The sequence below is a fragment of the Lycium barbarum genome, chromosome 3 (genome assembly GCF_019175385.1).
Source record: "Lycium barbarum isolate Lr01 chromosome 3, ASM1917538v2, whole genome shotgun sequence".
Taxonomy (NCBI): Eukaryota; Viridiplantae; Streptophyta; class Magnoliopsida; order Solanales; family Solanaceae; genus Lycium; species Lycium barbarum.
The window spans coordinates 113,158,628-113,174,690 of record NC_083339.1 but is presented as its reverse complement, the minus strand read 5'-3'; the positions used below and the strand labels follow the sequence as shown (position 1 = coordinate 113,174,690).

At 32.5% G+C, this 16,063-nt stretch overlaps 1 protein-coding gene across 1 annotated transcript; it reads right to left on the bottom strand.

Moving 5' to 3' along the window:
- Nucleotides 1-717: 717 nt before the first annotated feature.
- LOC132631859 (dehydration-responsive element-binding protein 1B-like) lies at nucleotides 718-1,731 on the bottom strand. The gene has a single exon (XM_060347568.1). The coding sequence runs from the start codon at nucleotides 1,645-1,647 to the stop codon at nucleotides 880-882; it is 768 nt and encodes a 255-aa protein (XP_060203551.1). The 5' UTR covers nucleotides 1,648-1,731; the 3' UTR covers nucleotides 718-879.
- Nucleotides 1,732-16,063: the final 14,332 nt, after the last annotated feature.

Here is a 16,063-nt window from a genome sequence, read left to right as displayed (position 1 = left end):
TAATCACAAAAAAGTTACAAAAGAAATTACTATTCTGTTGTATTCTTTTGCAGTAATTTATGTACAAAAGCTGAAGACGAATTTTATCTTTAAGATATCCGATTCCCTATCTTTGCTTTTCTTAATTATTTTCTAAATATGCAAAGGTAGGAGCCAACAAAGAAAATAACGGAGAAGGAAGACAAAATGTGGAGTTGTAGAAATGAAAGGCGGTAACATCTGCTTATTTCTACCCCTTAATTTATAGTAGTTATTCTTTTTTCGAAAAACTTTGTCACTCTTTGAACAACTAAAAGCATTTTATTTACACTTAGGCCTTTTAATTTGATAGTTTATTTTGCGGAAATAAGCTATTCTATTGTATGTTTTATGCATATGCGTAAGAAATTTATTTTATTCTATCTCGAGTAAATTTATAACGGTAGCACTTGCACATAAAAGAATTTGACATTTTTCTGAAAAACGAGCATGTGGGGAATTAAGAAGGAAAAATGAAAAACAGATAGGAAAAAAAAAAGGAAAAGGATAGTAATAAATATAGAAGAGATTCTTATGATTTAATTCAGTGAATTTGGGTTATATTTATTCGGTTTTGATTTTCTATTTTCCTTTCAATCTTCTTTTATTGTTGTTATTAGTTTAGAATGAAAAATAGAGAAAAATATAAAAGAAGTGTCAGAAATAAATTACACCAAAATGTTAAATTTCTAAGTCTACTTCTATAAAATATATCATAACTTTTATTTGATATAATATTAATTATTGTATGCATATACATAAAAATTTAATCTATTCTATCTCGAGTAAATTTATAATAATATCAATTAATCCCTTATATATTAATGTTGTGATTGTACCCTGCGAAGCACGAGCTACGCACTAGTAACTCCATAAAGGCATGTAACTATCAACTTCCACATGATCTCCAACTTCTGCACATTGAGGTGGAGGTAGCATTAGTCCTTCCGCCATATTAGTAATTAATCCCGGCATGTAGAAGAGCGCTTCCTCATCCATAAAGAACCTACTCTTTTGTGCTTCCTCATTTATAAAGAACGTACTCTCGGACGTTTCAGTAGTACTGTTAGATTCTCCTGAAATAGTACTATCAGACGTTTCAGGAGTACTGTCAGATTCTCCTGAAATTGTATTCTCCGACGTTTCAGGAGTACTGCTAGATTCTCCTGAAATTCCTTCCGACTCTAATGGTCTGAAGGCTTCAGCGGCCTCAGCGGCCGCCTTCTGAATATCCTTGGAGTCGGCGGAAGCGGGGATAGGCAACCTCCAAGTAGAGTCAGCAAAGTTCAAGCAAGCAGAACGACCCCTTAATGCTAAAGCCGCCACGTCATGAGCTCTTGCCGCCATTTGTGCGGTGAGGAAAGTGCCAAGCCAAATTCTTGATTTCTTATTGGGTTCTCTGATTTCGCAAACCCACTTGCCTGAATTCCTCTTCCTCACTCCTCTGTATACTCGATGTCGAGTTTCACGAAACATCTTCCTCCCCACAGGCTTCTTGGGGTTGTTTGAAGCTAACATAACTTCCTCATCAGAAAAATTAGCTCTACTAGGGGAGCTGCGCATGCTATGATCAGACGTTGATGATGATTCAGTAAGTGGGTCCGAATAATAGCTTCGAAATATACCCATCCTTGATCACTGAGTAAAAGTAGTCTAGTAGTGTTGGATGTATGTTCAGTTGGAGGTTTTTGTTTTTTGGCCAGTCTAACAGGTGGGTGGTACTTATTTATAGTGGAATATCGTAAAGATGACGCCAAAAAAAAAAAAAAAAAAAAACACGGAGTTAGGGAGTGATATGGAGACAGGCTGGATTACGAAGTGTGAATAAACCTAAGCCCAGCTGTTTTATGGGACAAGTGGATTTTTTGCTTTAGAAAGTCTTAAGTGTGTCCAACTCGTGTGGGCGATGCGGCAGCTTGTGAGACTTTCTACTTCCTTCCTTCCTTTTCGGAATATACTTATATCTTATCTTAGAGTACTTGTGACTATTTTAATCAGCTACTACTCAGCACTGACCAATCTTTGACATTTGAAAATGACAACATAATTATATAACTTATTAGTGTTGCATCTATTTTATATCACCAATTTAATTAACTATGAATCTTTGATTGGGGATTTAGTGAACTGGTAGCTGTCAAGTCAAAGGCCAGCAGGAAGCTTTTAAAATTTTATAATTACATGATTTTGAAATTTATTAACCCGACTAATGAAGATTTCCATATACAGTGTTCATTTGAAGGGGAAACGCTTTCTCTCAGCATTCCTAGAGTAGCTCGAGTCTGAAAGCTCTGGTCAATTATAAATATATAAATATATCATTCTTTTATAAATAAATTAAAAAGAAAAATGCATGACATAAATTAGGCAAAAAAATAAAATCTATAATACTAAAAATACGGAAGAAATTAAATATGCTCGTCAAAACTGTTTCCAAAGAATATTCATCGAAAATCGCAAAATTACCAAATCTCTTATGGTTTTATCTGTGATATCTTTTGTAATCTTTAAATACTATTGTATTTCCATCATTAGTCTTTTTTCTATGACAATACTTTTAAATTTATATTTTTGTAAATAGATTCAAGGACATTTCGGTCCTTTTAGAAAGAGTGCTTATCAGTACCTTTTTACCAAGCATAATAACTGTTTATTATCAATTGCAAGTTTGCAACACTTCTATGTAAACATATACTAACTTTTTTTTTTTTCCTTTGTAAAATCAACTTTTCAACACTTAGGGGTTGTTTGGTTGCTGGTTTGGAGCTAAATTACGTTATTCATGTATCACTACTGGAATAACGCGTAAAATCGGCCTAAAAAAGTAACCTCCAGAAATTGACCTACGGAGGTTTGTACTGCCAAAAATCAGGAAAGTCCAAACAAACCTCTGGAGGTCAATTTTTTAAATTTGAAGTGTATGAATTAAAAAAATCTAAGTCTTAAACCAACAGTCATCAATGGTTTAGTGGTAGAAATATTCTACCACGATAAAGACGGGTTAATTCGATTCCTAGATGGTCCAATTTATTTTTAAAAAAAGTTCGGAGGTCGTTTTTTTTTTTTCACCGACCAGGACAATATCAACCTCTGATTTGAGGTCGGTTTTTGGTCAATTTTTCCCAAAAGTCGATTTGTTTAGTAGAGTATTAAATCCTGTATAAGTAATACCATATTTGATAGCATTCTTTGGCTATGTAAAATTTAACACATCTAATACGGTATTTGGTTTGCAATTTAGAAATCACATAAATAATAAATGTATAAGTTATGAGTGATTTTAAGTATTATTTTATGGAGGATAGAAAATAAAATAACTAAATCCTACATAACCAAATTCTATGAAAAATAATATCTAAATTCCCTCGTAATTAATCATTACATTATTAATATCTGCATTATTTTAATCAACTATCAAACGTCCCCTTAATATTTATTAGTTACTTTTAATCAGTCAACTCAAACGGGCTATAAGCTGTTTGAAGAGGAAGTGATAAATTGAAGGCCAAGATCAAAGAGGACAGTTAGAGAAGCTAGAGCCGATAGATAACAGTTTCTAACTTTCTTCGAAAAGGATAGTGGAAGGTGAAGGGTCAGTTGCCTTTCGAGTCTTAGGATAAGATATATAGCCGCCCCTACCTTGTCTCCTGGAGACTCCAAATGTAATATTCGTGTTGAAAGATAAAGTTCAAAACTGACCTTTCAAATATATAAAGCCATCTAGATTGTCTTACAGCGGAACTACACTAAACTGATCAACTTTCACTCACTAGTACCAACACACGGTTTTGACAGTTAATATCATTTGCAAATGCTCAATTAAGAAAACTTTTTCTCCTGCGTTAACGCGTGGACCACGTGCAACATTTCCAGCTCCAGGATTTTATTGTGGTTCCCCTTTTGGACAAGAATCTTGGATTAGAACTATGCTAGAATTTGAGACGTGTCAATCTCCAAGGCTTTGTCCGGATTATTCTTAGATGAGATGTTGATATTTGTATGACAGTTTTGTTTATTCTATAAATAAAAAGTTCTATACTTGTTAACACTAACTAATGAGTTATTTTATACACTTTATTTGGTAAATATTTCAAGATAAAACCTGAAATTAATTTGGTTGAAATTTTCAATCCCAGCATAACTAATTTGGAGATATTTATACTGCAATTTTGGTATTGATTTTAGAATTTAGACCGAATTTGGGATAACAATCTTCATATAAAGCAACCAAATGATAAAGATGCCCTTCTTCAAATCTCTTCACCAAAAGTGTTTTAAGAAGGTTAAAGTTAAAATTGAAAAAAAAAGTTCACGTAATTTCTTATTATAATCAAACACATATTTTTTTATTTAAACTCTCTATTATAATCTCACTATAACTTGTTTGCATATCGAAGGACATTTCTATGCTTTATTCGATCTGGCATCATTAACTTTTAGTACTGATCAGTCAATTAGAAGTTCTTTCTTTTATTACAATTACAATCTTCATTCGTTCTTAAATATTTTAGTTCTTTTAAATATTCTTTAATATTGTCTGATTATCATTTTTATGTAATTTAACAATATGTAAATTATTTTAACGACATAAGATAATCAATATTCAGATTGAGTTTAAGATTTGACAGATAAGCCTTGTACTCCTAGCCCCTTCACCATTTTTGAAACTTGAGGATTACTATTTTCATAAACTTCGAGAATTTAGACACTTAACAATTAAATTTTAACATTTAATTTATTTTTCTATAGCCAACAAATATTTCAATAGCTATGTCAGTATCCCTTTTTACCTCTATTATTATATGCAACAGTTAAAAGTAAGGAAATGGGAATAGAGTATACTAGTAACCATTTGTTAGGTGTTGTCTTGGTTTTCTTATTTTATTTGGATTTTTTTCTATCAAAGGGTCAAATATTTACCATAATTGTTTTTATTTTTTTCTTAAACAAAAAAGAAAATATAAATCTCTTTTATATTTGGCTAATTCTTTCTGGGAGAAAATAGTATTGCACTTTTATAATTGAGGATTTTTCCTTCTCAATTCACAATATCATCCAAAAAATTGTAGTCCTTTAAATTGGAAAGTCTTGTTTATAGGGGGGAAATTTCTTTTGATATTTTTCTGCTCTCTTTTATTAAGAGCCCATTTGGAATTGTCGTCCTTTAAATTGGAAAGTCTTGTTTATAGGGGGAAATTTCTTTTGATATTTTTCTGCTCTCTTTTATTAAGAGCCCGTTTGGATTGGCTTATAAGTTGTCTATAAGTTGTTTTTAGCTTTTTTTTAGTGTTTGGCTGGCCAGCTTAAAGTCATCTTGTGCTTAAAATAAGCCCAAAAAATTAATTGGGCCCGTTTGGCTAGGCTTATCTAAAGCAGCTTCTAAGCTGAAAACAACTTATAAGCCAAAAAAAATAAGTTGGACTACCTCAACTTATTAATTTTTTTTTTTTTTTTGGCTTATAAGCTGCTTTTTTTAAGTCCATCCAAACAGGCTCTAAGTTTAAAATTTGCTTAAAGATCTTGATTCTGTTTGAATTGAGAATGAGTATGAGGACTCTCCTCTAAAAGGATTCGTTGAGAATCTGTAATACAGGGGACTTCCCAAATACGGTAAACATTGCAAAAAACTGGGACATAACATGTTGAACTGCAGAGTACTGAAAAGAAAAAGGGCTAATGATATGAAAGAAGATGAGGTAACAGCGGAAGAAATACCCAAGTCGAAACTTTCCACACTATTTGAACCAAGAGAAGACAATAAATACTAGCACAAATGGAAATCCAGGCAGCAGCTATACCAACAATAAAATAACAAAGCAAGGAAAAATAAATCGATTGGAAGAGACACCAAATTTACGTGGTAAAACCCTTTCAATGTGAAGAGGAAACATCCACGAGACCTCCGGACCACAAAAGCTCCACTATAAACAACAAGAGTTACAACAATGTTCTCCAAATGGCTACAACAACAAAGCCAAGCACGGAGCAACCATACATAAAAGATAGCACCAAAACTAGTGAAGAAAAGAGAGAAATCACCCCAAAAAACGAGCTATTGTTCGTACTCCAAAAATGGAGCTACAGACCACAAAATCCGATCTCCACCGTCGAAATCGAAGAACCAGATGTTGAGAACCCCCAGTTCAAATTTCAGCACGATTCAACGGTTAACGAATCGGGTAACGCAATTTAAAGCGGACTACTGTAGCAGAAAATTTCTATACGAAAATCTGCTTTCTCTCTCACGTTTTTCTCTCTATATGGCTGCTATAAATTCACTCTTGTGTTCTCAAAATAAGACCTAAATTGATCCTATATATAGAGAGAAAATTTTGGGCAAAATTGGCCTGGTCCAAATTGGATTGGGTTTTATTAATCCAATTCCACATAGGAAGGGAAAACCCAAAAACCTAATAATTCTCCCCCTCCCGACTATGTGGAGGAAACCGCCATCCTGGCGATCAAGCAACACTCTAAATCTAGACTCGCAGCCAAGCCTAGGACAACTTGAATAGATGACATCTTCACAAATGAAGAAACGATTTCATCAAAATCAACTCCCTTCTTCTGATTAATGCCCTTGACAACCAATCTAGCCTTGTACCGTGGAACTGGGTTACCATCTTCATGTTTCACCCTAAAAACCCACCTGTTTTTCAAAGCTTTTCTATCTCTAGGAAGCTTAACCAAATCAAATGTATGATTATCATGCAAGGATTTAATCTCATCTTGCATAGCATCAAACAACCTTTCTTTTTCTTCACTATCCATGGCCTCATCAAAAATTTCAGGTTCTCCCCCATCAGTCAAGAGTACAAACTCATTGGGAGAATAACGAGATGAAGGTATTTTCTCTCTAATAGATCTTCTGAGAGATCTCTCTGGAACATCAATAGCAACTGGTTGTTGGCCAACCACATCATCTTCCACTGGAGCATCAACAACATCATGCTGGTCATTCTGAACATGATCACTATCTTCATTATCAACTTGATGTTCATTATTTTGAAGATTTTCTTCAGGTGCAATAGTCACAGGAACTGGATCAATATCAACTAAGCTCTTATTGCTCTGAGAATCAATCTTCTCAACTTTGTCAAAATCTTCAATTGTCTGGTCTTCAAAGAACACAACATCACGGCTTCTAACAAGTTTCTTCTCAACTGGATCATAGAAATGATAGCCAAATTCGTCTTGACCATAACCAATGAAGATACACTGCCTAGTTTTAACTTCCAGCTTTGACCTCTCATCCTTAGGAACATGCACGAAGTCCTTACACCCGAAGACTCTCAGATGAGCATAAGAGACATCCTTACCAAACCAAACTCTGTCAGGGACATCACTATCCAAAGCAACAGTAGGAGATATATTGATAACATAAGCAACAGTATTAAGTTCTTCTGCCTAAAATGAATATGGCAACTTAGCATCTGAAAGCAAACATTTAACCCTCTCAACTAGAGTTCTGTTCATCCTCTCTGCTAAACCATTTAACTGAGAAGTCATTGGAGTAGTTTTCTGATGCCGAATACCCTGCTGTCTACAATAATTATCAAAGGGACCAATGTATTCACCGCCATTATCTGAGCGGATGCATTTTAGTTTCTTCCCTGTCTGTCTCTCAACCAAGGCCTGAAAAGTATTGAACACATCAAGTACTTGATCCTTAGACTTCAAAGGAAATACCCAGAGTTTGCGAGAATGATCATCAATAAAAGTCACAAAGTAAAGTGCACCACCACGAGAGCTTACTTTAAAAGGACCACACAAATCAGAATGTACCAACTCCAGCAAATCATGCTTTCTTGAAGGTGAATGACTCTGGAAAGAAACTTTTTTCTGTTTCCTGGCTAAGCAATGAACACATCTCTTTAACTTTGCTTGTTTCACTCCAGAAAGCAAAATCTTCTTAGCCAATTTATCAATCCCCTTCTCACTCATATGACTCAGCCTTCTATGCCATAATTCTGATGAAGTATCATTCTCCACCAAATTTACTGAGTCACTACAAATGGAGCCCTGGAATAAGTACAAGTCAGACATCTTGTAACCTCGAGCCACAACCATTGAACCTTTAAGAAGCTTCCACTGGCCATCACTAATGGTTTGATCATAACCATCATCATCAAGCTTTCCTACAGAAATTAAATTCAGACGAACATCTGAAGCATGCTTGACATTGTTAAGAACCAACCTCGAACCGTTCTTACTTTTCAAGCAGACTGTGCCAATACCAAGTACCTCAACCTCATTATCATTGCCCATTCGTAAATTTTCAAAATTACCCGGAGTATAAGAAGAAAATAATTCCTTCTTTGGCGTGACATGAGAAGTGGCACCTGAATCCACAAACCAGGTAGACTCATCACAAACAATATTGATATCATTTTTACCACAAGCAACAAGAAGATCATTTTCAACAACAACAGCAACACGATTTTCAGTATCGGTTTTTTTTTTTTTTTTTTTTTGCCTTTTCTGGTCTTTCTTAAACTTGTAGCAATGTTTCTTGATGTGCCCTTTCAAGTGACAATAGTCACATGTAAGATTCTTTTACCTGGAGGATCTTGACTTGCTTTTACTTTTGCCTCTGTCATTCTGACCTCTGAAGTTACTTCTCCCTCTGTTTTCAGTAACCAAAACATCGGAATGTGAAATTGAAGAAGACGAAACTTGAGATCTTCTTCTCATCTCTTCATTCAAAACACCACTCTTAGCATATTCCATAGTTACACCATCACTGGGAGCAGAATTAGTCAAAGAAACTCGAAGAGTTTCCCAAGAGTCTGGAGAGTATTAAGAAGCCAAAGTCCTTGTATTTCTTTATCAAACTTAACACCCATTCCAGACAGCTGATCAAGGACACCCTGAAAATCATTGATATGATCAGAAATAAGGCTGCCCTCTTTGTATCTAATATTCATCAATTGTTTCAGTAGGAACACCTTATTATTGCCAGTTTTCGAAGCATAAAGTGTCTCGAGCTTTTTCCACAAGCTTTTAGCATTTGTCTCATTCACAATATGATTTCGAACATTATCTTCAACCCATTGCCTGATATAGCCACAAACCTGTAAGTGCTCAAATTCCCACTCTTCATCTTTAATAGACTCGAGTTTCTTAGAAACAAACACAAGTAAATGCAATTTCTTGACAAATAGAAGATCTTTCATCTTGCTTTTCCAAATATGGTAATTACTGCCATTTAAACAAACCATTTTGCTCATAATTGCCTCCATCATTCAAATAGACAATCAACACAGCCAAATACAACCACAAGTTCTGATACCAGTTGTTGGGCTCTGATACCACTTTGTTGGGAAGAAATAAGTAATAACCAATTGCACGATGAGGTAACAGCGGAAGAAATACCCAAGTCGAAACTTCCCACACTATTTGAACCAAGAGAAGACAATAAACACTAGCACAAATAGAAATCCAGGCAGCAACTATACCAATAACAAAATAGCAAAGCAAGGAAAAATAAATCAATTGGAAGAGACACCAAATTTACTTGGTAAAACCGCTTCAATGTGAAGAGGAAACATCCACGGGACCTCCGGCCCACAAAAGCTCCACTATAAACAACAAGAGTTACAAAAATGTTCTCAAAATGGCTACAACAACAAATCCAAGTACGGAGCAACCATACATAAAAGATAGCACCAAAACTAGTGAAGAAAAGAGAGAAATCACCCTAAAAAACAAGCTACTGTTCGTACTAAAATACTGGAGCTACAAATCACAAAATCCGATCTTCACCATTGAAATCGAATAACCAGATGTTGAGAATCCACAGTTCAAATTTTCGCACGATCCAACGGTTAACAAATCGGGAAACGCAATTTAAAGCGGACTGCTGTAGCAGAAAATTTCTTGACGAAAATCTGCTTTCTCTCTTACGTTTTTCTCTCTCTATATGGCTGCTATAAATTCACTCTTGTGTTCTCAAAATAAGACCTAAATTGATCCTATATAGAGAGAGAAAATTTTGAGCTAAATTGGCCTGGTCCAAATTGTATTGGGTTTTTATTAATCCAATTCCACATGGGAAGGGAAAACCCAAAAACCTAACAATTGTTGGGCTAAAACGGCCCAAAGATACTCTTAACATGATGTGATATTGTCCGTTTTAGGCCAATCCCGCACGATTTTCCCCAAAAGGCCTCACATCATTAAGAGTATTCAACTCCTTATAAATAGCTCCCTTTTCTTTTTAGCTATCAATGTGGTACTTTGTTCGCATACCTAACAATCTTCCCCTCGAACTAAGTTCCACGAGACTCATTATCATACCGCGGGTCAGAGATTCAACATGTCTGTGTGCCACCTACATTGTCAGAGTATTTACGGTCACCGAAGCCCAAAGGCTGTGAATGCGTCTCCAAAGCTACGGGTAAAGGTCGTAAACCGGCCCATAGACGGGCAAAGGCACTAAGCCGGGCCCCACGCCACACTCCGCCATCTTCATACTCGTCCCGCCAAACCATTGGCTCTGATACCAATTGTTGGGCTAAAACGGCCCAAAAATACTCTTAACATGATGTGATATTGTCCGTTTTGGGCCAAGCCCGCACGGTTTTTCCCAAAAGGCCTCACATCATTAAGAGTATCCAACTCCTTATAAATAACTCCCTTTTCTTTTTAGCTATTAATGTGGTACTTTGTTCGCACACCTAACAACTGGGACATAACATCTTGAACTGTAGAGTACTGAAAAGAAAAAGGGCTAATGATATGAAAGAAGATGAGGGTAATACTGCAACTGCTAGTCTTGAACAAGTTATTCAGAATAACGAGGTTGATATAAAGGATACCACCGCTGATAAGAATAAAGAGAAGGATCTAAGCAAATTTTACCTTATCTCAATAAGTTTCTTTAGAGTTAAAGAGAAGCTGTAATAGTCAAGATCAAGGATCAATGACATTTTGGAAGCTAGATTCAGATTCTTCTAGAAGGATAGTTGAAGGGGAAGACTGAGCTGTAACACATAATCACCATTGCATAGACTAAGAACTCCTTAATTGAAAGATTATACACGTACCGGTAAAGCAGTCTTTACCATCAATATATTATATAGGTACTCCTACTACTGACAGTACATTGACAGTTCAAAGTTGCGCAAAAATATATTGACCATTCAGGACAGATGAAAATAGGTTTCAAAAACTTGCGCACTTATTTCATCCAATTACAATATCCGGCTTGAAAAATAACAAATCTACTTTTCATCACATTCCTAAACCAGAAAAACTTTAGACTGGCTGCCATAAATTGGTCTTTTGCGCACGGGCGCCAATGATTTTCTTTTGTGTGCTGCTATTTGGCACAACCCAAAATGGCACAACTTGGTAGGGGTGTCAATGGTACGGTTCGGACGGTTATTTTAAAAAATTTATACCATACCAATTTTTCGGTTATTTCACTTTGTAAAACCAAAATTAGACTTTTCGAAACCGTCTCATCATCTCGGTTTTTCTTCGGTATCGGTACGGTTCGTTTAATTTTCAATTTTTTTTAAAACAAAGCAACATCATGTCATAGTCACTAGTAAAAGTTAAAGACACGATATCATGCATACTTCAATAGGACTTTGGCTAAAGTTCTAGACATTTTTACTGTTTAAAAGATGATGAATCAAGAAAACATAAAAGACATGAAAGACGATGAGAATAAAGATTGATCTCACTATTTTATGGTAGTGTAAAACAATGTTACGTAAAGACAAAAAGTATAATTTATATCGCAGGAGGGGGGGGGGGGGGGGGGGGGAAATCAATCAAAATGGGACTCAAGAACTGAGACTACTAAGATTAAGTATTCAATAAGAGTAGCTAGTTACTATTCGAGATGGTAGAACTAATTTAATTTCAATTGGAGTAGTATAATAGGTTTTAGAGTTGGAACTTTAGGTGTTAATTATTCATCATCCCGAACTCAAGACGAAAATTTTAATATTTATTATATTTAAATATAATATATAGAATATATTTTACACATATAAATGTATTCGGTACGGTTCGGTAATTTTTCGGTTTATTTTTATAAAATTAAAAACCAACCCAATTATTCGGTAAGATTATAAATTTTTATAAAAACCGTCGATTTTATTAAAGGAAACCTAAAATCGGTTCGGTAAGGTACGGTTCAGTCGGTTACGTCGGTTTTTTGAAAACCATTGACACCCCTACAACTTGGCACAACCCTATTAAAAAGTCCTAATTACCCTTAATGAAGATTTTGGCTCCAATAAATGGTATTTCCCTCCAAATTTCTTTCCTTCAAGGCAAAGCAATTATTACACATAACATGCTTAAGCTTTTCATTCTTCCAATATCTAAAACCCATAAATTTATCTCCCTCTAATATTTTTATATAATTTATACATATATAGCATGGACCTAGAAAGCTTTTTTGGTAGGCTTCTTAGCTGACATTTGTTTTTGTTTGTTGTTTTAAGACTCTTTTGTTTTATGTTTCTCTTTGTTTGGTTTCTAATAAAATATCCACTAAGTCTACTTAGTGGTTTGTTTTAAAAAAAAAATATATATACATACACGTAATTTAGTTATTTGGTACACGTAATTTAGTTATTTGGTCAACCTATATATACGGTCTATCAATACAAACTACAAGTTAATGTACCCTATAAATATCGTTTAAACAATATATAAAAAAAAGTCCTAAATTACATACAAAAATTGTCTATTTTTCTTTTTGACAAAATTGCATTTATTTTATATAAAAAATGACTGAATTGAACAAAATTTAGTAAAAATATTTACTCAATCTTATATCATATTTAGCTAAATTGAAGTAATTCAACATTTCAATTACAGTCAATCATAGTGTTAATTGCTTGTTTCATCCAGTTTTTGTCATTTTTTTTTAAAATTGATTGAATTAAACTAAAACTTGCTAATTATTCCTCAATTATATCTAATACTTATCTAAATTCTTGCTAGAATAAATCTTTAATTCAAAGTCAACAATAGTGTGACTACTTGTTAAACCCGCTAATTTTTTTTTTAAAAAATATTGATTGAAGTAAATCGAAATTTGCTAATTGTTATTCAATTCTATCTATACTTAGCTAAATTGAGATAATTCAATGTTTCAATTAAAGTCAACTCGGTGTTGACTAATTGTTACATTCACTATTTTTTTATTTTCTTAAATTAATTTAATTAAATCAGCACTTACAAAATCTTTATTCTATCCAATGCTATCTAATATTCAACAAATTGAGATAATTCAATATTTTAATTAAAGCCAATCACAATGTCAACTACTTGTTACATTCATTATTTTTTTTAAAAAAAAGTTGATTGAATTAAATTAAAAGCCGATAACTATTACTCAATCATACCTAATACTTAGCTAATTTGAGATAATTTAATGTTTCAATTAGAGTCAACCATAGTGTTGACTGCTTGTTACATCCTTTTAAAAAAATGATGGAATTAAATCAAAACTTGCTAATTGGTACTCAAATTTATCTAACTTTCAGAAAAACTAAAATAATTCAACATTTCAATTAAAGTCAATCATAGTGTTTGACTACTTGTATCCACTTATTTTATAAAAAAAAATGATTGAATTGAATCAACACTTGGGAAAGCTTTACTTAATAATGGTTGATGCTTAGCTAAATTGATAAAATTCAACTTCAATCAAAGTCAATCATAGTGCTGACTACTTGTTACGTCTCTTTGTATTGTTTCAATTTTATCGAATGTCTACGAAGAGACACCACTTGTTACATCGTCTATTTAAAAAAAAAATGAATTAAATCAAAACTTGTTAATTGTTATTCAATCATATCTAATGCTTAACTAAACTGAGATGATTTAATATTGCAATTAAAGTCAACCATAGTGTTGATTACTTGTTACATCCATATTTAAAAAAAATAATTGACTTAAATCAAAACTTGTTAATTGTTACTCAATCATATCTAATACTTTCCTAAATTGAGATAATTAAATATTCCAATCAAAGTCAACCATTATCATAGTGTTAACTTTCGTAACATTCACTATTTTTGTTTAAGTTGAATGAGTTAGATATGAACTTGCTAATTGTCACTCAATTCTATTTAATAATTAACTAAATGAGATAATTCATATTTCAATTAAAGTCAACGATAGTATTTACTACTTGTTGCATCTACTTTTTTTTAATTGATTGAATTATATCAAAAGTTGTTAATTGTTACTCAATCCTATACTTAGATAAATTGAAGCAATTCAATGTTTCAATTAAAGTCAACCATAGTGTTGACTACTTGTTACATCTACTATTTTATTGATTGAATTAGATCTAAACTTACTAATTGCTACTCAATTCTATCGAACTTAGTTAAATTGAGATAATTTTTATGTTTTAATTAAAGTTAATCATAGTGTTGCCGACTTGTTACATTCATTATTCTTTTTAGAGTGATTAAATTAGATCAAAACTTGTCAATTGTTATTCAATTTTATTTAATACTTGACTAATTGAGATAATTCAATTTTTCAATTAAAGTCAACCATATATTGACTACTTGTTGCGTCTGCTTTTTTATTAAAAAAAATTGATTGAATTAAATCAAGAGTCGCTAATTGTTACTCAATCCTATATAATGCTTAGCTAAATTGAAGCAATTCAATATTTCAATTAAAATCAACCATAGTGTTGATTACTTGCTACATCTACATTTTTTGTTTAAATTGATTGAATTAGATCTAAACTTGGTCATTATTACTCAATTCTATTTTATACTTATCTAATTGAGATAATTCAATGCTCCAATTAAAGTCAACTATAGTATTGACTATTTGTTACATCTACTTTTTTTTTATAAAAATAAATTAATTGAGTTAAACTAGAAGTTGCAAATTGTTATTCAATCCTATATAATAGTTAGCTAAATTGAAGGAATTCAATGTTTCAATGAAAGTGGACCATAGTGTTGACTACTTATAAAATCCTTTATTTTTGTTTAAATTGATTGATTTAGATCTAAACTTGTTAATTGCTACTCAGTTCTATTTAATACTTAACTAATTGAGATAATTTTATGTTTCAATTAAAGTCAGCCATAGTATTGACTACTTGCTACATCTACTTTAAAAAAAATGATTGAATAAAATCAAAAGTTGCTAATTGTTATTCAATCTTATATAATACGTAGCTAAATTGAAGCAATTCAATATTTCAATTAAAGTTAATCATAATATTGACTACTTATTACATCCACTATTTTATTGATTGAATTAGATATAAACTTACTAATTGTTATTCAATTCTATCTAATACTCAGCTAAATTAAGATAATTCATTGTTTCAATTAAAGTCAACCGTAGCGTTGACTACTTTTTACATCCACTCTTTAAAAAAAAAATTGATTGAATTAGATCTAAAGTTGCTCATTGTTACTTTTTTCCATTTAACACATAACTAATCGAGATAATTCAATGTTTCAATTAAAGTCAACCATAGTCCTGACTACTAATTACATTTTCTTTTTTCTTTTAAAATTGATAGAATTAGATCAAAACCTGCTAATTGTCACTCAATCTTATACAATACTTAGGTGAATTGAAGCAATTCAATGTTCCAATCAAAGCCAATCATAGTGTTGAGTACTTGTTACATCCACTGTTTTATTGATTAAATTAGATCTAAATTTACTAATTGCTACTTAATTATATCTAATACTTAGCTAAGTTGAGATAATTTAATGTTTCAATTAAAGTCAACCATAATTTTGACAACCTCTTACATCCACTTTTTTTTATAAAAAAAAAATGATGAAATTGAATCAATAGTTATCAACTTGTTTTACGTAATCTTATATAATACTTAGCTAAATTGAATCAATCTTATATTTCAATTAAAGTCAACTATAGTGTTGAACACTTGTTACGTCCATTTTTTTTTTAAAGTTACTGAATTAAATCAAAATTTGCTAATTATTACTCAATTATAGCTAATCTTAGCTAAATTGCGATAATTTAATGTTTCAGTTAAAGTCAATTAGATGTGGCAGCAATG

What these genes read in the sequence shown, in the direction of transcription:
- LOC132631859 (XM_060347568.1), bottom strand. Translation starts at nt 1,647, where the DNA reads ATGGGTATATTTCGAAGCTATTATTCGGACCCACTTACTGAATCATCA.